At 44.6% G+C, this 22982-nt stretch overlaps 1 protein-coding gene across 1 annotated transcript in view; it reads left to right on the top strand.

The window, feature by feature from the left end:
- RASSF6 (Ras association domain family member 6) overlaps positions 1–22982 on the top strand; it is a 105798-nt gene that overhangs the window by 67435 nt on the left and 15381 nt on the right. Inside the window, exons 6-7 of the mRNA XM_077276997.1 lie at positions 6215–6405; positions 8750–8851. Coding sequence (XP_077133112.1) covers positions 6215–6405; positions 8750–8851 — 293 coding nt within the window. The remainder of the gene's footprint in view (positions 1–6214; positions 6406–8749; positions 8852–22982) is intronic.

The raw sequence follows: 22982 nt of genomic DNA, 5'->3' as shown, positions 1-22982 counted from the left end.
TCCATACAGATCTTCTCCAGAAATGTCAGGTTTTGGGGCTGTCACCGGGCAACATCGAGTTTCAGCTACCTCCAAAAATTTTCTTTTGGGTTTAGGTTTGGAGACTGGCTAGGCTACTCCAAGACCATGAAATACTTCTTACGGAGCCACTCCTTAGCTGCCCTGGTTGTGTGTTTCTGGTCATTATCATGGTGGAAGACCCTGCCACGACCCATCTTCAATGTTCTTACTGAGGGAAGGAGGTTGTTGGTCAAAATCTCGTAACACATGACCCCATCCATCCTCCAATATGCAGTCATCCTGTTCCCTTTCCAGAAAAGCACCCCCCAAAGTATGGTTTCCCCCACTATGCTTCATGGTTGGGATGTCACTCTGGGGGTTGTACTCATCCTTTATCTTCCTCTAATTGCAGTGAATAGAGTTGACCACAAAAAGTTTTATTTTGGTCTCATCTGACCTTATGACCTTCTCGCATGCCTCCTCTGGATTATCCAGATGGTCTTTGGCGAGCTTCAAATGAACCTGGAGATGAGCAGGAGGACCTTGGGTGCCATGCAGTATTTTAATCCATGACGGTGTGATGTGTTACCAATGGTAATATTTGAGACTGTGATCCCAGCTCTCTTCAGGTTATTGACCAGTTCCTCCCATGTAGGTCTTGGCTGATTCCTGATTTTTCTCAGAATCATTCTTACCCCACGAGGCGAGATCTTGCATGGTGCCACAGACTGAGGGAAATTGACAATCAACTTGTGTTTCTTCCATTTTCTAATAATTGTACCAACAGCTATTGCCTACTCACCAAGCTGCTTGCCTAATGTCCTGTATCCCATCCCAGCCTTGTGTAGGTCTACAAGTTTGTCCCCGGTGTCCTAAGACAGCTCTTTGGTCTTGGCCATGGTGGAGATGTTAGAGTGTGATTGAGTGAATGTGTGGACAGGTGTCTTTTATACAGGTCATGAATGCAGAATAGGAGGGCTTCTTAAAGAAACACTAACAGGTCTGTGAGAGCCAGAATTCTTGCTGCTTGTTAGGTGATCAAATACCTATTTCATGCAATAAAATGTAATTTAATTATTTAAAAATCATACAATGTGATTTTTTGTTTTTTTATTTTTAGATTCTGTCTATTACAGTTGAAGTGTACCTACGATAAAAATTACAGACCTCTCCATTCTTCCTAGGTGGGAAAACTTGCAAAATCGGTAGTGTATGAAATACTTATTTTCCCCCAGTGTAAGTGCTCAGCGTAGAGTGCAGGAAAATGTGATTCAAAATGTTATGTAAAATGTTCTCAATAAAAGCTTCCAAATCCACAAAAAAACACTCAGGTCTTTCATCTGTCAATGGAAATACAGGCGATTATGGCTCCTCATCCCCCAAAAGAAAGTGGTTCTGCTGTTCTGGCACCTCAGGGGCTCCCCCAGTGGATCATGGCACCCACAAACTATAAAATGAAAATATGCACTATAATCTGGCGCTTTCTTTCTGAGCGTTCCTCTGTGCCTGAAAAGTATTTCTTGATTACATGTACTGTAGTGTATTAGCGCAGTCAGGAGAAATTGCACAACAAACTGTAGTCCATTTTTTACTATTAGCCCTTATATAAATTAAAAACTTGGGGCTAAAACAACATTTTAGTGGTAAAAATGTTACCTATTTTTTCTTCATCGCCCAGTGGTATAAAATTCTGTGAGGCACATGTGGTGTCAATACGCTCACTCACCCCTTATTGGATTAATTGTGATGTGTAGTTTGTAAATGGGGTCATTTATGGGGGGTCTGCTGTCCTGGCACCTCAGGGGCTCTGCCAATGTGACATGGCACCCTGAAACCATTCCAGCAAATGGTCTCCACTACGGCTTCTTCCCTTCTGAGCTTTGCACTGTGCCTCAAAAGTAGTTTTTGACCACATATGGTGTACTCAGGAGAAATTATGTAACAAATTGTATGGTCCGTTTTCTCTTATAACCAGTTTTGAAAATTGAAAACTTGGGGCCAAGGCAACATTTTAGTATAAAAAATGGTAATTTTCCATTGATTCAGCACAATGTTAAAAAAAATCAGTGAATCGCTTAAGGGTTAAAAATGCTCACTACACCCCTAGATGAATTCTTCAAGAGGTGTTCAAAACAGCTGACATGTCCCGGCTTTGTTGCGGGCTCACCGCCGGAGCCCTGCATCAATGCGCGGTATCTGACCTCGGACGTACTATCCCGTCCGAGGTCAGAAAGAGGTTAAGGAGTATAGTTTTTAAAATGATGTGATTTTTGGGTATTTTCTGTCACGTAGGCCCCTTAAAGTCACTTCAAATGTGATGTGGTCCCTCAAATTGGTTTTATAAACTTTTTTACTTCCTAAGAAAAAACAATTATGGATGTGGATGTGATTTCAGTAGATGTGATTTCAGAAAAACGTCTGCCCGCGATGCGTCTAAAGGCGCTGTTGTACTGTGCAGTTTTAGTACGTTTTTTCTCTATATGCTACTAGTGTGTAGCTTAAAAAAACGCATGTATAAAAAGAAGCAGAGTTACATGTTTAAGTGCAAAATTAAAGTTTTTCTGTAATATTAAAAAAAGCGTTAAAAGTGCTGCTTCAAATTTGAACCAAAACTGCATCAAATGCTTAATATGCAGCACAACACACAATAATCAGTGAAGATTGTTACTTCATCATGTGGTGCAGACACCCGCAGCAAAAATCAATAGAAAAAAACACAGTATTTGCTCTACATGTGAACATGGCCTCAGTGTTTCTTTTCATTATGGTTTTAATAGAGACTAAAATGCAATCACACCATTTTTTTTGTGCCATTTACCAATCACCATAAATAATCTGACCACTGTGTTGTGTGGTTTGTTATGATTACACCAAATATATTATTTCAGATTTGTGATGTTTATTACATTAAAAATTGCATTTTTTTAGTAATTTTATAGGGAAATTATAGGGACATACTTGTAGAAATACACTGCCATTTACAGATATACTGTATCTTTATGTACCAGTATAATCTGCCTCTAGGATCAAATCCTGCATTGCAGCTTCAAGTCTAGAAAATCCTCATGAGATGTCAGTGGATGCTGTGGCTTAGGCTACTTTCACAGTAGCGTCGTATGACGCACGACAAATTGCATCGTTGCGACGTACCAACGCAAGCAGTGAAAGCGCCACACAACGGGGGCAGCGGATGCTGTTTTTCAACGCATCCGCTGCCACATTGTGATGTGCAGGGAGGCGGGGGCAGAGTTCCGGCCGCGCATGCACGGTCGGAAAAGACGGTCTCGACGCACCAAAAAACGTTACATGCAACGTTTTTTGGTGGCGACGGACCGACGCAACACGACGCAACCGTCGCACGATGGTTGCGACGTGTGGCAATGCGTCGCACTGCGTCGCTAATGCAAGTCTATGGAGAAAAAACGCATCCTGCAAGCACTTTTGCAGGATGCGTTTTTTCAACAGAACGACGCATAGCGACGTGCAGTGCACGACGCTAGTGTGAAAGTAGCCTTATATTTTTGGCTGCTGCCTGCAATGATGTAGGCTGTGGGTTCATTTCCAGAGGAGATCGGATCTCACAAAAAGGCGAACATTACAATTTTGTAATTGTTTTTCATTATTTTTAGTCGTTTTATAGGAACTGACTTATTCTTCGCCTTTTTCATACACTGCTCTGTACAGATGTATCTCTATGTATCAGTAGAAATATCTGCTTCTGGGTTCAGAGCCTGCAATGCATCTTCATGTAAATTAAATCCTTGTATCTTCATCAGTGTAGGCTGTGGTTCATAGTTTTAGCTACCGCTTGCAAAGATACAGGTTGTGGGTTTGAGTCACGGAGAGACTAGATCACAAGAAGAGAATTATTTATTTAATTAGTGTAAGTATATGTAGCGATGCCAGCCCCGCCGGAGGAGAAGGAGCTACGTAGCAATGAAGACGTTGAAGAGACTGAGCTGAAGCCCGGACAAAACCCTGACATAGCGGGACTGATAGTCCGGCTGAATCTGGGACGGTTGGGAGCTATGGATCTGTATTTATAGGGTCTACTCTGCAGTAGTTTAAGGGTTTCTTGGGTTTGTAACTGTATAAGTTTTGGTGGTCAGGTTTGGGGTCTATATTAGTTTAGAGGGTATGAATGTATGAACAGGAGTATGTATTTAAGGGGTGTGCCTGATCTGATGTAGTATTTATTTTCAGATCTAGTTGGGGTTATTTAATTATAGGGCCTGATCCATGGTAGTATTTATTTTGAGTCTGTTCTAGGGTCTGTATTTGCTTACAGGGCCTGATCCATGGTAGTATTTATTTTATGGTCTGCTCTAGGGTCTGTATATGTTTTAGAGCCTGATCTAAGTGGATGATTGAGTTAGACTCAATTGTCCTGAAATTTGCAGTTTGACGCTAATTCGAACGTTTTGAGATTTGATTAGAAAAAAAATAAACGAAAATAAGAGAGCCGGTAAACCTCATTTTGCATTGTTGTGTGGGTTTCGAATTATCAAACCTTCTACAGTGGTGGTCAGTACCTGGGTCATTGACAGATCACCGGTTTCCATCGGAGCACAGTTTGTATAGCAGCATCGTTTTCCATCTCCAGAGTCACTGGGCCTGTCTCTTCTGTAGAGTGTAAGCTCTTATGGTCAGCTGGGGGCCTCTCTGTCCTGCAGAATGTAAGCTCTTATGGTCAGCAGGGTCCTCTCTCTCCTGTAAAATGTAAGCTCTTATGAACAGTGGGGTCCTCTGTCTCTCCTTTCCCCATGTGTATTTTATGAGCAATTACAAGATTGCCAGTATTGAAATTTCAAATGATCCACTCATCTCTAATGGTAGTATTTATTTGGGTGCTCTGCAGTTTAGAGGTTTAGAGCTGTTGGGTCTGTTCTGGAGTCTGTAATTATCCCTAGCTCTAATTACTACGTTTAAGGTCTATATTGATTCAATTGACTGGTGTGGAGAACTTTGGGAAACAGCCCAGGGTTCTATGGTCAACGTAATCCACTACTGATTGTCTATTTTCTTTGCTATTCACAGAACTCTTAAGGTACCTTCACACTGACCAACTTTCCAACTATAACGATAGCGATCCATGACGTTGCAGCGTCCTGGATAGCGATATCGTTGTGTTTGACACGCAGCAGCGATCTGGATCCTGCTGTGATATCGTTGGTCGGAGCTAGAAGGCCAGAACTTTATTTGTTCGTCAGATCGGCGTGTATCGTTGTGTTTGACAGCAAAAGCAACGATGCCAGCAATGTTTTACAATGGTAACCAGGGTAAATATCGGGTTACTAAGCGCAGGGCCGCGCTTAGTAACCCGATATTTACCCTGGTTACCATTGTAAAGGTAAAAAAAAAAACAGTACATACTCACCTTCTGATGTCTGTCACTTCCCCCGGTGTCCGCGCTGCTGCTCAGAGCTTCCTGCACTGACTGTGTCAGTGCCAGCCGTAAAGCAAAGCACAGCGGTGACGTCACCGCTGTGCTCTGCCGGCCCTGACACAGTGCAGGGAAGCGGACGCCGGGAGACGCGACAGGCACCGAAATGTAAGTATGTAGTGTTTGGGGTTTTTTTACATTTACACTGGTAACCAGCCCTGCGCTTAGTAACCCGATGTTTACCCTGGTTACCCGGGGACCTCGGCATCGTTGGTCGCTGGAGAGCTGTCTGTGTGACAGCTCTCCAGCAACCACACAACGACGAAACAGCGACGCTGCAGCGATCGGCATCGTTGTCTATATCGCTGCAGCGTCGCTTAATGTGACGGTACCTTTATTTCACATTATACTGAGAAGTAGATAGCATTGTAGTATATATTTAGAAAAGTTGGAAATGAGGCCTAAGTTGCAACTGATACAGTATCTCCTCAACAATAGGTATTGCAATGTAATATAGGAACAGAAGTTTTTGGCTTACTTAGGGGTTTATTGAAGTGCTTATTGCAAGTTTATGCAGGTTACCATTTGCTATGCCCTGGGAATTTTTTTTTTAACAACCTTATAGCTTTTTTACTATTATTAATACACTCCTTTAGTTTTTAAATCCTAGTCCATCACTATATCGAAATGTATTAATTATAAATATCTATTAAAAAACATAAATTTATTTTTATGAAATGGAAATCTGTATATCTATTTATTCACTATATTCGTTATTTGGCTTTTTTTCCAGTTTAGTCACAAATAAATGAATCTGTTTACAATCCACAGACTATACAAAATATGACTACGACACAAGCACTCTCAGACCTAATCTTAAAGATGACATTCCGGATTCACCTTTGTATAGAACCGTTAGTGATGCTGCATTAGTCAAAAAAAGGATTCGACACAACACTCCCGACAGATCTCATCTAGAGCAGCATCGGTTTTCTATCAATGGACACTTCTACAACTTTAAAGTAAGGAAAGTTCAACCTTTCCTAGAGCCTAACATCAAAAAATATTGACGTTGAATACTGATGAATTTTTTTTATTGAAAAATGTAGAATTTTTTGCATTGCATGTTAGCTGACAGTAGTGTATCTAACTGATCTTTCCACAATGCTGAGCATACCTATACATGTCCTTGTTATTATACCCTCAGGCTGAATTTTCAATGACAGAATTTTAGCTCCAGCATTTATTATGAATTCCAGCTATCTAGAGAAGACCACTTTTTATTGCAATTTGGCGGGCTGACTCCTTCAGCAGAATAACCTAAAAATATGCACTAAAAGTGTTATCCCCAATGCTGCATGATCATTAGGGGTTTCACTGTGGACCCCTATTTATTCGAAGAATAGGACTTTGAAATGCTCACCATTGACTATGGGAATGCTTTAGGTAGTCGACTGTAGGACTCAAAAGCCTTTTTGTTGAGTTGTTTGTTTCTTGCGTAGAATTCATATAGGTTCCTTTGTGTACAGTGTGCTCTCTATGTAAGTTGTGTTACATTTTACCCCAAATACATGGCTAATGAGATCAGTGAACTGCAAAAGAACTTATAATTGCATATGATACGTGGGCATGTGATTACACACTAGATACATGCTTTAGCTTCTTTTTTACGCTAAATTACAGCTTTGGTGTGACATCTGTTGTTTGTAATGTGAATCACATATAGTAGTGTCAGACCACTTCTATACATGTAAGGGGAGTCTGCCAGATGTTTTCACTCTAGAAAACTGTTGACAGTGCTAAATAGGCGACCTATTAAAACATACATTTATATTTGTAAACTATTTTAGCAATGGTATAAATTAGAAAATAAAGTTTTATTTTGGTTTTCCCTCCCTTAAAGGAGTTGTTCCCTTTAATTAAAATTTAATCCCTGTTCTATTATGAAGAAACAAACCCTGCTATACTCACTTTCCCCAGGTCCATTGACGAGAGTCGTTGTTGCACCAGGTGTCTGGCTTTGAATGCGACGCTGACATCATGTCGACAGCAATCATTGAGCTCAGGAGCTCTGAGCTCTAAGAAATTATGGGAGAGTCCAACACAAAGCCACTAAACTCACTGGTGGTCTGCAAAGTTGTCCAATTAACTTTAACTGAACGGGAACAAACCGTTTCAGTGCTAAGGCTTAAAAGCTCTCAGCACTCAAAACCTCACCTGAGACGAGCATCACATCTAACCCAGATCGAGTAGGATAGTCCCTGCTGTTGAGCAGTCTCTCTGTCCTAACTAAAACAGATAAAGTTGAATATAATAGTAGAGGGGGGAGCTGGCAGGTTCATGCGTCATCATTCAGCTGTGTCATCTGAAGCTCAGTGCAGTAGATACAATTTTGTCACTACAACACACCTGATGCGCGCAGCCACACACCACTCCAAGCGGAGATTTGCCCCGCTCATCCTAGGAATAAGGCTGTATGAGTTTTGCATTTGCCAGAAGTCAGGAGGGTCACCATACTTGGGAGAATGTTTCACAGTGCTCACATCATAATGTTTAGAAGAACATCATACAGTGGGGGCATTATAATGTGTGTGGGGGAAATGTGAGGGCATCATACTGTGTGTGGGGGTCCTGGTGGCATCATAATGTGTGTATGGGGGGGGGGGGCAGTGTGAGGGTATCTTCCTGCGTGAGTATTATAAACTTTTTTGGCACCATACTGTGTGGAGGGAACACTAAGGGCATCAAAAAGTGTGAGTTGGATCTGTGGGATCATCATTGTGTGGTAGTCAGTATTTGTAGGAGTCATTGGGAAGGCATCATAATGTATATAGGAGGTACAATGAGAGCCATATGTGGTCAGATGCTGTCGAAGCATTTTACTGTGTAAAGAAACACTGTTGGGCCTGTGTGTGAAGGGCACTGCAGCAGTATAAAGTGTGTGGGGTCATAATCATAATGTCTGGGAGGACATCGTTATGTTTAGGGAGTATGGTTGGAGCATCATGTTGCTTGCGAGTCATAAAAGCTGCAGCAAGCTATGAGATAAAAAAGGGTCTTAACTAGGAACACTTTTTCTGTGTGGCGCACAAAATGGATTTAGTGGAGTTAGGTGTGTGGTTTAGAAACAAACAAAAAAACATACGGTAATACAATCTACTAAAATAAGTCACTCTTTCCTGTCTTTCAAAGGTGCATGGTACATGCTGGGCTCTTCATGGGTTCATGGTCAGACACTATATCCGTGTGAATATTGAGCACGTTCGTGTTACAGAGCTCACACAAATCACTTGCAGGAGTGACAAGTCAGGTTAAAATTTCATTTTTCAAATCAATATTTCCTAAATTCTTCTTTCTTATTCTTAGACCTCAATTTTCACGCCAGCTTTTGGTTCAGAGACAAAAGTCATGATTAGCAGCAATATGAAAACAAAAGAAGTAATTGAGCAGTTACTACATAAGTTCAAGGTAAGCAGGTAATGAATGTTCACTGGTCTGGTTTTTCTAATACTTTATATAATCTATTTTACATACCCCAGCAGAATTTTTGTTTTCTTGTCCTTTTTTCAGAGAATATAAATGATGACACCAAAACTTTTTCACCACTCATGGTTAGTGGTTGGGTGAAGCCATTTATCGTCAAACTACTGTATTTTCTCTTTTTCAATCATATTGACAACTCAAAACACCCAAATGACCCTTATCAAAAGTTTACATACCCTGGTGATTTTGGCTTGATAACATGCACAGAAGTTGACAAAAATGGGTTTGAATGGCTACTAAAGGTAACATTCTCACCTGTGACCTGTTTTCTTGTAATAGTGTGTGTGCATAAAAGCTGAGTGAGTTTCTGGGATCCAGACTGACTCTTGCATCTTTCATCCAGCCACTGACGTTTCTGGATTATGAGTCAAGGGGAAAGCAAAAGAATTGTCAATGGGTCTATGGGAAAAGGTAGTTGAACTGTATAAAACAGGAAAGAGATCCAAAAAGATATCCAATGAATTGATAATGCCAGTCAGCAGAGTTCAAACTGTGATTAACAAATGGAAAAAAAGGGGCTCTATAAAAATAAAACCACGGTCAGGTAGACCAACAAAAATGTCATTCACAACTGCCAGGAAAATTGTTCGGGATGCAATGAAATACCCACAAATAACATCAGCTGAAATATAGGACTCTCTGAAAACTAGCGGTGTGGCTGTTTCAAGATGCACAATAAGGAGGCACTTGAAGAAAAAAGGGGTGCATGGTCGAGTTGCCAGAAGAAAGCCATTACTTTGCAAATGCCATAAAGTATCTAGCCTACAATACATAAAACAGCACAGAAACAAGGCTGAAAACTTCTGGAACAAGGTAATTTGGAGTGATGAGACCAAAATTGAACTTTTTGTCCACAACCATAAACATTACATTTGGAGAAAGGTCAACAAGGCCTATGATGAAAGGAACACCATTCCTACTGTAAAGCACGGAGGTGGATCGCTGATGTTTTGGGGATGTGTGAGCTACAAAGGCACAGGAAACTTGGTCAGAGTTGAAGGAAAGATGAATGCAGCACGTTTTCAGCAAATACTGGAGGCAAATTTGCACTCATCAGCCCAGAAGTTGCGCATGGGATGTACTTGGACGTTTCAACATGACAACAATCCAAAACACAAGGCCAAGTAAGCTGTCATTGGCTACAGGAAAACAAAGTGAAATTCTGGCGAGGCCATCTCAGTCTCCTGACCTCAATATCATTGAGCCACTCTGGGGAGATCTCAAGAGCGCAGTTCATGCTAGACAGCCCAGAAATTTACAGGAATTGGAGGATTTTTGAAAAGAAGAGTGGACAGCTTTACCATCTAAGCAAATAAAGAACCTCATCCACAACTACCACAAAATACTTCAAGCTGTCATTGATGTTAGAGGGGGCAATACACGGTATTAAGAAATGGGGTATGTGAACTTTTGATCAGGATCATTTGGATGTTTTGGGTTGTCATTATGATTTAAAAAGAGAAAACACAGTAGTTTGACATTAAATGGCTTCACCCAACCACTAACCATGAGTGGAGAAAAAGTTTTGGTGTTATCATTCACATTCTCTGAAAAAAGTCCAAGAAAGCAAAAATTCTGCAGGTGTATGTAAACCTTTGAGCACAAGTGTGTGTGTGAATGTATATGTATATACAGTACATATTATATAATATATATATATATTCAAAAAAGAAGGCAGCACTCCTTTCTTTAGGTGAAATTCTGTGGTTTACTTCGGACCCACACATCTGATAGGTATTGTCAATAAAGTGCAGTTGATAAATATATTTAAATGAAACTCACCCTGTTGGGGTATATATTTTAGCACAGCTGCACTTTATTAACAATACCTATCAGATAATTGTCCTGTTCACATTGTATAGCGCACTGTATGCAAAGGGCACTTTTTAGGAATCTTCACATTATACTGCACATTGGATCCATGAACATAATGTAACATTGTAAGCTTGCTAAAAACTATTTTTAAATAACTTTTTGTAAAGATTATGAGCAATTAACGCATGTATTTAACCTTACTGTTGTAAATGATTCACTGCTTGAGAAAGGCACAACAGAACCCGAAATGTCACCTGCCGTGTAGGTCTGAATTAAACCACAGAATTTCACCTAAAAGAAAAGAGTGCTGCCCTCTTTTTCTAATGTTATTGGCTTTTTTGCATAGTGGATGGATTGCAGTAAAAGCTTGTGCACCCGACAGTGCACATATATATATATATATATATATATATATATATATATATATATATATAGGCTGGTGTGGATCTTAGAGTATGGCCTTATTTACCTGTTGGCAGATGTTTGCTACCCCATATGAGAACAGCATGTTGTGGAACAGAGACTCTGATTCCAGCGATCTATCAACTTCAGGGCTGCTGCTGCAGTTTTGATAAAATACAATCACTGTTTTCCAGGGGCGTAGCTAGAGCTTTTGCCGCCCGGGGCTGTTCCCGAGTTTGGCGCCCCCCCCCCCCCCTAGAACGTATGCGATTTTCACACTTAGTCATGTACCGACGAGCTCCTCTCCCTTAAGCTCCCAATGTTCAGTGAAAAACTGAGAGAAGCAGAAGAGAAGCTCGTTGTTACAGGACCATGAGTATGAAGATCGCATATGAGTGACGTGTCCATGTGTCGACGACTGGAACCTGCAGAGGTGAATCCTGACATCGCAGCTTCTGAATTCTCACAACTAATGCATTGCACACTTTTAGGATTCTCCCTGGCCGGTGGACAGTCATGTCAGCACAAGCATGCGATTTGTATACTTCCGACCACATTCCGACTAGACGTGCCTGGCCTCGCTCAGTTCATTTTCATAGAGTGAGGCCACACATGTCTAGTCAGCACGTGACCGCATGTATGTAAATCGCCAGCACCAGAGAATCCTGACAGTGTGCAGGGTGCACTGTGAGAACTCAGAAGTCTGCAGTCACAAAGAATGACTGCAGACTCATTACAAACCTGGACATCCCCTTTAATGCTCCTAACATAAATAAAAACATGAGAGTTAGTCAGTATCACAAATAACATTTACATCCAGGTACCTTATAGATGACGTCGCCTCTGGAGCCGTTCTTCTTTTCTTCATCTTGTCCAGATCCCATGATGAGTTTTCTCATCCACAGCCGTCTCTGCAGACTTCCATCTTCTCCATTCTTTTGCAGAAAGTCTCCACATGACGCCCTTAAAGATACAAGTGTCATTATAATGCTCCTGAATAAAAAATTTCCCCGCACTATATTGTCTGCATAAAATATGACCCCCACACTGTCTGTCTTATGGTACTTGCTCTTCACACTGACCTCCCCTTTCTATACCGGACCCCTCTTCACACTGACCTCTCACACTGTGTCCCCCCTATAGGGCCCAGTATTTATACTGTACTCTCTCATCACACTCCCCCTCCTTTGTATCATATCCCCTCCTGGCTGTGCCCTTACACTGTCCCCCATGCTACGCATGCACACATCCCAACACCCTCACTCCCCGTACTCTGTCCACATACGTTTTTCACATCGCTACTCATACTGTGTCCGCATACATTCCCCTGTTTGACCCCAAGCTGTCTGCACCCATCCCCCATACTGTTTCCTCATATATGCCCCCCCATCTCCCCCTTTGCTCTTCATTTTGTGTCCTCAGATCTCCCCCACACATTAAATCCCCCCATCCCCATGACAAATCTCCCCCCACACACAATAAATACCCCATCTCCACTCACATTAAATCTCCCCCCACAATAAATCCCCCCATCTCCACTCATATTAAATATCCCCAATCCAATAATATATCCCACTATCCCCACTCACATGAAATCCCCCCCCATCCCCACTCACAGTAAATCCCCCCCAGAATATATGCCCCCCATCCCCACTCACATTAAATCCCCCCCACAATATTTTCCCCCATGCCCACTCACAGTAAATCCCCCCCTGCACCTGCGGTGTCTTCAGCTCCACTCACAGTAAATCCCCCCCACAATAAATGCCCCCATCCCCACTCACAGTAAATCCCCCCCACAATAAATGCCCCCATCCCCACTCACAGTAAATCCCCCCCACAATAAATGCCCCCATCCCCACTCACAGTAAATCCCCCCCACAATAAATGCCCCCATCCCCACTCACAGTAAATCCCCCCCACAATAAATGCCCCCATCCCCACTCACAGTAAATCCCCCCCACAATAAATGCCCCCATCCCCACTCACAGTAAATCCCCCCCACAATATATGCCCCCATCCCCACTCACAGTAAATCCCCCCCACAATATTTTCCCCCATCCCCACTCACAGTAAATCCCCCCCTGCACCTTCGGTGTCTTCAGCTCCAGCCTCCACTCACAGTAAATCCCCCCCACAATATATGCCCCCCTTCCCCACACAGTAAATTCCCCCCCTGCACTTTCGGTGTCTTCAGCTCCATTGGAGCACTTACCACCGCTCTGCATCTCCTGCTCTGCCGCGCAGGTGAGTGACGTCAGCAGCGTGATCACATGACCTGATCACGCTGCTGGCATCGCTCTGACCCGGCAGTCAGAGCTTCAATTGTACTCGCATCACAGATACGAGTACAATTGAACACTGGGAGCCGGCACGCTGCAGCTTCTCTGTGCCGGCTGTCAGCTTGACAGTCGGCACAGAGAACAGCTGACTCCCAGCGTGGGGGGTGACAGAATGCAGCCGCCGGGGGAGACACTGCGGACCGCCGCTTTAGGCGGCCCGACTGCGCCCCCCTGCCGGCTGCTCCCCCCCTAGATACGCCACTGACTCACCCCCGCATTGTGCCGCCCCCCCGCATTGTGCCGCCCGGGGCGGCCCGCCCCCCCCGCACCCCCCTTCCTACGCCACTGCTGTTTTCTCTGCTGCTGAGCTACCAGTTCACTGAATGGTGTGCTCTGTATAACCCTTCCCACATCACTGATTTGCAGTTTTCTGTGCATTGGCAGAAATCTGAAGTAAAAAAAAACAACCTTATTTTAACCAATCAAAAATAAAACATAACTTTAAATTGTTGCATTAATAATGAGTAACTAGTATAAATCATATGTTAAAGTGCATGTTAAAATTATACTCTGTTTCTTCTTGGTCCTACCTATATTTAACCCCTTCAACCCCCGAGCTCGTTTTCATCTTTCTGACCAGGTCAAATTTTACAATTCTGATCAGTGTAACTTTATTAGGTAATAACTCTGGAACGCTTCAACACATCTCAGTGATTCTGAGACTGATTTTTTGTGACATATTGTAGTTTATGTTAGTGGTAAATTTAAGTCAATGTTGTTTTTGCATTTATTTGTGAAAATATTGGCATTTTGGCAAAAATGTCACAATTTTCTACATTTTATTTTTATGACCTTAAACCAGATTGTCATATTACAATTCATAAATAACAACTGCCACATGTCTTCTTTACATCAGCATTTAGGGACCACATCACATTTGAAGTGACTCTGAGGAGTCATTTTAAACACTGCACCCCTCAAGGTGCTCAAAACCCTATTCAGGAAGTTTTTTAACCTTACAGGTGCTTCACGGGAATTAAAGCAATGTGGACTAAAAAAATAAAAGTTTAACTTTTTCCCATAATATGTTTTTTTGGCCCAAAATTTTTTATTTTCACAAAGGTAACAGGAGAAAATATACCATACAAATTGTTTTGCAATTTCTTCTGAGTTCACCTATACCCCATATATGATGGAAAACTACTGTTTGGGCACACCGCAGGGCTCAAAATGGAAAGAGCTAAATTTAACTTTTGGAGTGCAAAATTGACTGGAATAGATAGTGGACGTAATGTCACGTCTTCCTGCCAGGTATCACAAACCATACACCACACTTCACACTCCAGTCCACCAGGGGGAGCCTTACTCCTATCTACTAGGGCACTCCTCACAATTAGGTAAAACTGGTGGGCTGTATAGAAAGTTAGTCAGAAGCTGGCTGGGCTTCGCCCAGGTAGCATCGAGTCAGAGGCTGACTGGGCTTTGCCCAGGCAACATCCTGTTAGGCAGACAGGGGGAAAGGAGGAACATCTGAGCTGCAGACAGAGAGGTCCCTGACAGGGGTGGGATCCTGTCAGGGGCCTAGACCGAGGGTCACGGAGCTGCCCCTGCCCCATGTGTGGCAGCATCCTAAGGAAGGACATGAAGAGAATTGTATTGTAGCAGGTGAGAAACGAAGTCATAGCACAAGGAGAGAAAACCAGAGGGAGTTCTGCCCTGCGGAAGGCAGCCTCCTTCTGAGGCGCAGAAGCCGGTGGCCGGAACACCGAGGGAGCAACCGTCTCCAAGCCTTGCTCCAGAGACCGGCAGGACAGTCAATTCCACGTTGGCTGCCCGACCATACACCCAGGAGGCATGGTGGCAACTTGTGGGGGCAGGGGCATCTCTAGGGTCCCTGTAAAAAGCCTCAGGCCACCAGTCATACGGGTTTGTCCTATCCATACCCTCTGGGGGACAGAGAGGAAGACATAACATCTAGAACATCTACAACAGTTGTGAGGACCTTACCGAGAAGCTCAGCAGGGAGGTACTACAACACACAGGCGCTAGAGGAAGGCTACTGATTTCCGCCTGGTTAAGGCGACTCTGGATTTGCCTTCAGACCGACCGGATACTGCCTACCCTGTGATCTGGTGCTCTGGACTGTGGATGCTGAAGCCTTCAGTAAAGGTAAAGAGACTGCAACCTTGTGTCCTCGTTATTCACTGCGCCTTACACCATCCACCATCACCACCTACACTTCTGGGAAGCCCTGGGGATACACTTCACCTGTGGGAAGGTGTACCATCTTGCTGCCATAACATCACCCCAGCGGATCCCTAAGCAGCGTCGGTCACCCTGACCGAATACCACAGGTGGCGTCACGAACATTTCCCCTTTAAAGACCTTTCCCCATCTATCAAACGGACATTCCCCTAGGGCCACAGACCCGGTCAGTCACCGTGACATCCCCTGAACTGAAGGACCCGGTGCCGAGTACCCTATTGCCCTACTCTGGGGGCAATCCACTAGCCTATCAGGCTAAAACTAAGCTAAAGGTAACAAGTTAAGGATCCACTCCTCAGTCTCCAAGGTAACAGGCCGAATGGATAAACAGCTAGCCTCATAAGTCACTAGGTTACTGCTGGTAAGTCCGGAGCTCAGGCCCCACTACAGAGATCCCGGTGGGAGCATGCAGAGAGAATTTGTCTTGTAACTAGTGTTGAGCGATACCGTCCGATACTTGAAAGTATCGGTATCGGAAAGTATCGGCCGATACCGGCAAAGTATCGGATCTAATCCGATACCGATACCCGATACCAATACAAGTCAATGGGACTCAAGTATCGGACGGTATCCCTGATGGTTCCCAGGGTCTGAAGGAGAGGAAACTCTCCTTCAGGCCCTGGGATCCATATTAATGTGTAAAATAAAGAATTAAAATAAAAAATATTGCTATACTCACCTCTCCGACGCAGCCTGGACCTCACCGAGGGAACCGGCAGCGTTCTTTGCTTAAAATGCGCGCGTTTACTGCCTTCCGTGACGTCACGGCTTGTGATTGGTCGCGTGCCGCCCATGTGGCCGCGACGCGACCAATCACAGCAAGCCGTGACGTAATTTTCAGGTCCTGAATGCCTAATTCTAGGCATTCAGGATTTTAAAATTACGTTACGGCTTGTGATTGGTCGCGTCGCGGTCACATGGGCGACGCGACCAATCACAAGCCGTGACGTCACGGGAGGCAGGAAACGCGCGCATTTTAAAATTACGTCACGGCTTGTGATTGGTTGCGTGCCGCCCATGTGACCGCGACGCGACCAATCACAGCAAGCCGTGACGTAATTTTCAGGTCCTGAATGCAGAATTAGGCATTCAGGACCTGAAATTACGTCACGGCTTGCTGTGATTGGTCGCGTCGCGGTCACATGGGCGGCACGCGACCGATCACAAGCCGTGACGTCACGGAAGGCAGTAAACGCGTGCATTTTAAGCAAAGAAGGCTGCCGGTTCCCTCGGTAAGGTGCAGGCTGCGTCGGAGAGGTGAGTATATCCCTATTTTTTATTTTAATTCTTTATTTTACACATTAATGTTGTTTCGATACCGATACCCGATACCACAAAAGTATCGGATCTCGGTATCGGAATTCCGATACCCGCAAGTATCGGCCGATACCCGATACTTGCGGTATCGGAATGCTCAACACTACTTGTAACGCAAGTTCTCAGCTAGAGACATTGGTTGCTACTAGAACTGTATAACCAGAGCTACATACTCATCTCATTACGAAGAACTTGTATACATACAGCATAACAAAATTGTAAACTTAGAGAATTATTACGTTTTTGAATCTCTGAGATACACCACTGCAGGGACCACAGCTTGCACCCATCTAATTTTTCTTTTGCCTTTGGTTAATTCTCGGTTACCACATTAGGCTGAACCACAGGTCAGGGAAGTTATAGTGTATCCGATAGAACATTGTGGATCTATCGGTCGTGTAGCGCAGGGGTTTTAGCCGACCCAGCCTAGGTGTGTGTGAAATTTAACTGTGTTTCTTTCATGTATTGTCAAGGTAATGCAGGTTCTGTTTTTAGTAAAAAGTAGTTCCTTGACAAATTGTTTGGTCATGAGCTTTGTCCTCGGCATGCTGTATTCTGGGAGAGACCACCCCGGTACACGGTCATGTTGGTATAGTTGGCAGGATACAGCTATTGCCATGGACAGGAACATGGAGGGAAATGATCCCTTATTGCCAATGGTCCTGGCTCAGGTGTCAAACCTGCTTGCCACAGCATTGGATCCAACGGGGTACCTTTTGGTCAGGGTGCTATTGCAGCATTTGCCAAAATATGACTGCAAAAATATGTTATTACAATACTGGACAGAAAGGATGAAGAGTTTTATTAAAATGTGCAACTTGGTCCCAGAGTTGTGTGCAGAAATAGTACTGAATGCCCTGGAATGCAACACCAGACGGACATTAATGGAATGGCCCGAGTCCGAAAGGGACACCTTAGACAAAATACTAGTGCTTTTGGAAGGAATCCAGAGGGGCTTGCCAAAGTGATTCAACTGCAAAGTTTCTTTTTCAACTGGCTACAGTGGGAAGCCAAGACTCTAATTCAATACTTCAATGCATTGCAAGAAATGTTGAATGAAGTACAGTGGCGGTATACCAAAGCTATGGGAGTTTTCCAGGAGGTGAATAGTCTGCTGCAGGATCAGTTCATAGCTGGGTTAGCCAAGAAATTCCTATGGGACAAGTTGTAAGAGATGACCTGGATGACAGCTGACCTGACGTTTTACAATGTCTACCTTGCTGCAATAAAGAGGGAAGAGAAGTCCATGCCTGTGGTGGAGAAAGTAGTGAGTAGTGCTCAAGTGATGAGAAGCTGGGTGAGGTCTGAAGACTCGGAGACTCTCTAGGATGTGGTTCAGGCTCTGGGAGCAGAACTGAAAGACCTTTGACTGGAAGTGTCCCAGATACGAATGAGACCTGTCAAACCTCTGGAGACAGGTCTGTCTCCCCAAGCTCTTTCATCTGTCTCAACTTGGGTGCGGAGGCCACACAGATGAAACGCGTCTGGTACTCAGAGACTCAGGAGACTCCTGTGCGGAAATTGTCAGCGAGTTGGCCATCTTGCCAGAGAATGTGACCCTGAGACTCACCTCAAGATGATAGGGCCAGCTTTAAACTACCAACCGCTACAGTAGCTGATTTGTCTCCCCAAGCTCTTTCATCTGTCCCAACTCGGGTGCGGAGGCCACACAGATTAAATGCATCTGGTACTCAGAGACTCAGGAGGCTCCTGTGCAGAAATTGTCAACGAGTTGGCCATCGAGCCAGGGATTGTGAAGCTGAGACCCACCTCAAGATGATAGGGCCAGCTTTAAACTACCAACCGCTACAGTAGCTGATTTGTAAAGCCCACAGCATGGAGAACAAGATTTGTATTCATGCAGTCCAGTGCTAGAGGCTGATTTTGAAGGACAGAAAGTAGAGATCTTTGAGAGCAATTTCGGCCATATGATGGAACCCTAAGATGGGAGGTTTTCTTACAGCAGCTAACAATGGCCAGTTGCTCATGAAGGGAACCATGTGGATGAGAGTGAAGCTATGTGGCCAAGACATTGTCACGGAAAGAGTGGTTCTGGTGGATCAACCCCAAGGTGGAGAATAATTGTGATTTTGGGAATGAACATATCACGTGATCTGGATCACCATCTGTTTGCCAAGGAAGGGCCACGGTACTGCAAATGCACAACAACCACCAGCCAACCCAGAGGGTCCTGCAGCAGGTGGTGAGAAGTTGCAGCTTTCAGAAAAGCACCTCATCCGGTCGTCTTGTGGGCCTGGTGAAAGTTCCTTCACGTATACCAATGGTGATCGCACTGAAAAGCGAACAGCTGATGATGTTATTTGTGGAGGCCTATCAAAGGCTGAATGGGCTGGCGATGCAAATTGAGCAGATATTCTAGGAGGGGTCCCAGACAAGACCATTGATGGTCCATGTGCTAGCAACTGTGAAAGATGACTGTGTGCCCATCCTTTACATTAACATGCTGGATAGTGCAGTCACTATACCAGGGGGTACACTGCTGGCTGGTCTATTTGCCTAATGGAGAGATACTCCGAAGAAAAGAGCTCAACTTCAAGCCCAATCTTATCTTAGCCTGTACTCATGCTGTTGAAGTGGCCAGGAAAGAAAACCAGACTACTGAGTGGAATGGCTGAATGATAATGGATCGGATGAGAGTGGATCAGAGGACACTGACCCCTGTCCAGCAGAGGCTTCTGGAAGATTTCAGGAAGCCTTCTCTTGTCATAGGAGAGATTTTAGTTGCTCCTCTACCACCGAGCATGAGATTCCATCCGGGAATACTCCTCCTATCTAGGAACACTATTGCCAGATTCCTTCAAAAGTGTGCTAAGAAGAAAAGAACATGGTGGCCAGCATGTTGGACAACGAGGTCATACTAGAGAGCCAGAGTCCTTGGGTGGTGCCAGTGGTATTGGTAAGTAAGGAGGATGGATCCCTCCGCTTCTGTGGCGACTACAGAAAATTGAATTGTCACACACCACGTGACACCTACCCTCTCTGCCGGATCATAGAATAACTATCTAATCTGGTTCAGGCTAAGTACTTCTCCACCCTTGATTTAGCAAGTGGATACTGGCAAGTTCCAATAGCAGAGAAAGACAAGGCAAAGACAGTGTTCATCCTCCTTATGGGAATCTACGAGTTCAACAGAATGCCGTTTGGTCTTTCAAATGCACCTAGGACATTTCAGCAGGGAATGGAACATTGCCTGGGCAACTTGAACTTCGAGTTCGTGTTGATCTAGCTGGACGATGTGGTGGTGTTGGGGACATTATTCGAGGATTATCTACAGAAATTACGGTAGGTCCTGCAGGGACTTCGAGACCATGGACTGAAGATCAAGCTAAAAAAATGCCATTCCTTCTGAGAATGTATAAAATACCTGGGTCATTTGATGACTCTCGAAGTAGTACAGCCAGCTGCCAGTAAGGTTGATGCTGTGCAGAAGTGTCTTCAGCCGAGAACCTTGCAAGAGGTGAGAGCCTTTTTGGGATTGGTGGGATATAACCTGCGGTTTATCCCAAGTCTCTGCAATTTGGTTGGTCCTTTGAACGAGCTGCTGAGAGGCACTTCTTGAGGGCCCAAGAAACTTCCCATTCAGTGGGGTCCTCAACAATGAAAAGCTTTGAGCCTTTAAGTCCTCAGGAGTCCAAACCAAACTGGGCTAGATGTGTGTGAAATTTATTATTATTATTATTATTAATATTTATATAGCAACATTAATTCCATGGTGCTGTACATTGGACGGTGTTACATCAAAATACAAATATCACATACAGTAAGCAAAACTAACAATGACAGACTGATACAGAGGGAAGAGGACCCTGCCCTTGCGGGCTTAGATTCTAAAGGGGAAGGAGACAGTATATCAGGGGTAGCAGTAGTTCCGATGGTGTTGAGGTGACCATGTGGTCATTACAAGATGTAAGCTTATTTGGAGAGATGGGTTTTCAGGTTCCATTTGAAGGATCCAGATGTGGTGGATAACCGGACGTGTTGATGCACAGAATTCCAGATGATGGAGGATATTCGGGAGCAGCCTTGGAGGCAATTGGGTGAAGAGCGAATAAGCGTGGAGGAGAGAAGGAGGTCTTGGGAGGACACGCAGAGGCCATGATTGAATGATTGATGGCTGTGAGGCGTCTGGATTAGGGGGGAAAGACCTGCCCCCGTGGCGATTTCATGGCATGAGGGACACATTTCAAAAGCGATTCTTTCAGCAGTGCCAGGGACCGAACTAATAGAGCCACCTTGTCAGAATGCAGCATTAGTGCTGCATAAGATGGCTCTTTTAGTTACAAATGCCTGGGGGAGGTGACAGGTTCCCTTTAAGGATGGACTGGAGGGGTGCGAGAGTGTTAGAAGGTAGGTGTCCCGATGAGACTAGGTGGGTGAGAGCTTATAACCGGGCCCCTGCAATTTCCCTAAGACTAGGGAAATACTGACTGGCCCTCTACCTGAAGTTTACACTGAAGGTGTGCATGTCCAGGCCTCGAACCTCACCCTGCCTCCTGATACAACCCTGAGCTGGAAACCTCCGCCCTCCACCCAGTGAATGCAATACACCAATACCCACATTTAGCACAGACAAGGATAAAGGAAAATATACATCACGCTGCAGTCACTCAGGAATACACTATAAATGTGCAGGGCAAAATAAACACAAATATAGGAAGGAGTAAATAAGACAAAGGAAAATACACCACCAGCAACGATACTCCAACGACCAGCTCTCCACTCCAGACCGAGATAACAAATGCACAAGACAGAAGCTATAATCGGTGACGCCCAATGGTCAGGAGAGCTATTTAAAGGCAATGGGCATGGCTCAGCTTCCAATCCGAGGATCAGGTAAATTAACCCCGGAACAGCTAGACAAAATCTAGCCGACGCCAATGAGCAAATAGTGGTCAAAAACGGAACTACCGCTGTCTGTCGGACGACCTGGTCTGAACAGCGTCCGACATGACAGTACCCCGCCTTCTACGAGGGACCCCAGGGCCCTCACAGCTTATAGGACCCGGCTTGTCCGGATGGCGACAATGAAGAAACCTGACCAGCCGATCCGCATGAATGTCCGAGGCTGGTACCCAGGACCTCTCCTCAGGCCCATAACCACGCCAGTGTACCAAGTACTGCAAAGTGCGGCGCACCACACGAGAGTCAACCACCTTGGAGACTTCAAATTCCAGGTTACCATCCATCAAGACTGGAGGTGGCATAGGTGCTGCATCCACAGAACCCACCACCTTCTTCAGAAGAGACCGGTGGAACACGTTGTGTATCTTATACACCGTAGGGAGCTCCAGTCGGTACGCTACTGGGTTAATGACGGCGGTGACCCTAAATGGACCAATAAACCGTGGACCCAATTTAAGGGACGGTATTTTGAGTCTTATGTTTTTTGTGGATAACCACACCCAGTCATCCACACTCGGGTCCGGACCTGGCACATGCCTACTGTCAGCCACACGTTTGTACCTAGCACCCACACTCAACAGGCGCTGTTTAACTCTCCTCCAAACTGATGACAATTGTGCTCCTAACTGGTCCTCCTCCGGAACGCCGGAAGAGCCCCTCTGACTCAAAGTACAAAATTGAGGATGTAGCCCGTAAACACAAAAAAACAGAGACTCCCCAGACGACTCCTGGCGGTGATTATTGATGGCAAACTCAGCCAAAGGAAGAAAGGTAGACCACTCCTCCTGGTTATCAGAGACAAAGCAGCGTAGGTACTGTTCCAAATTTTGGTTAATACGCTCAGTCTGACCATTTGACTGAGGATGAAACGCCGAAGAATGGGACAACTTGATCCCCAGCCGTGAGCAAAATGCTTTCCAAAATTTTGCCACAAACTGAGACCCCCTATCAGACACGATGTCAGACGGAACCCCATGAAGTCTGACCACCTCCTGCACAAATACTTGAGCCAGAGTCTTAGCGTTAGGCAACGAAGGCAAAGACACAAAGTG

Source organism: Ranitomeya variabilis, chromosome 1 (genome assembly GCF_051348905.1).
Source record: "Ranitomeya variabilis isolate aRanVar5 chromosome 1, aRanVar5.hap1, whole genome shotgun sequence".
NCBI classification, from domain to species: Eukaryota; Metazoa; Chordata; class Amphibia; order Anura; family Dendrobatidae; genus Ranitomeya; species Ranitomeya variabilis.
Note: the sequence above shows the minus strand (reverse complement) of the source record. Positions and strands in the feature narration are given on the sequence as shown.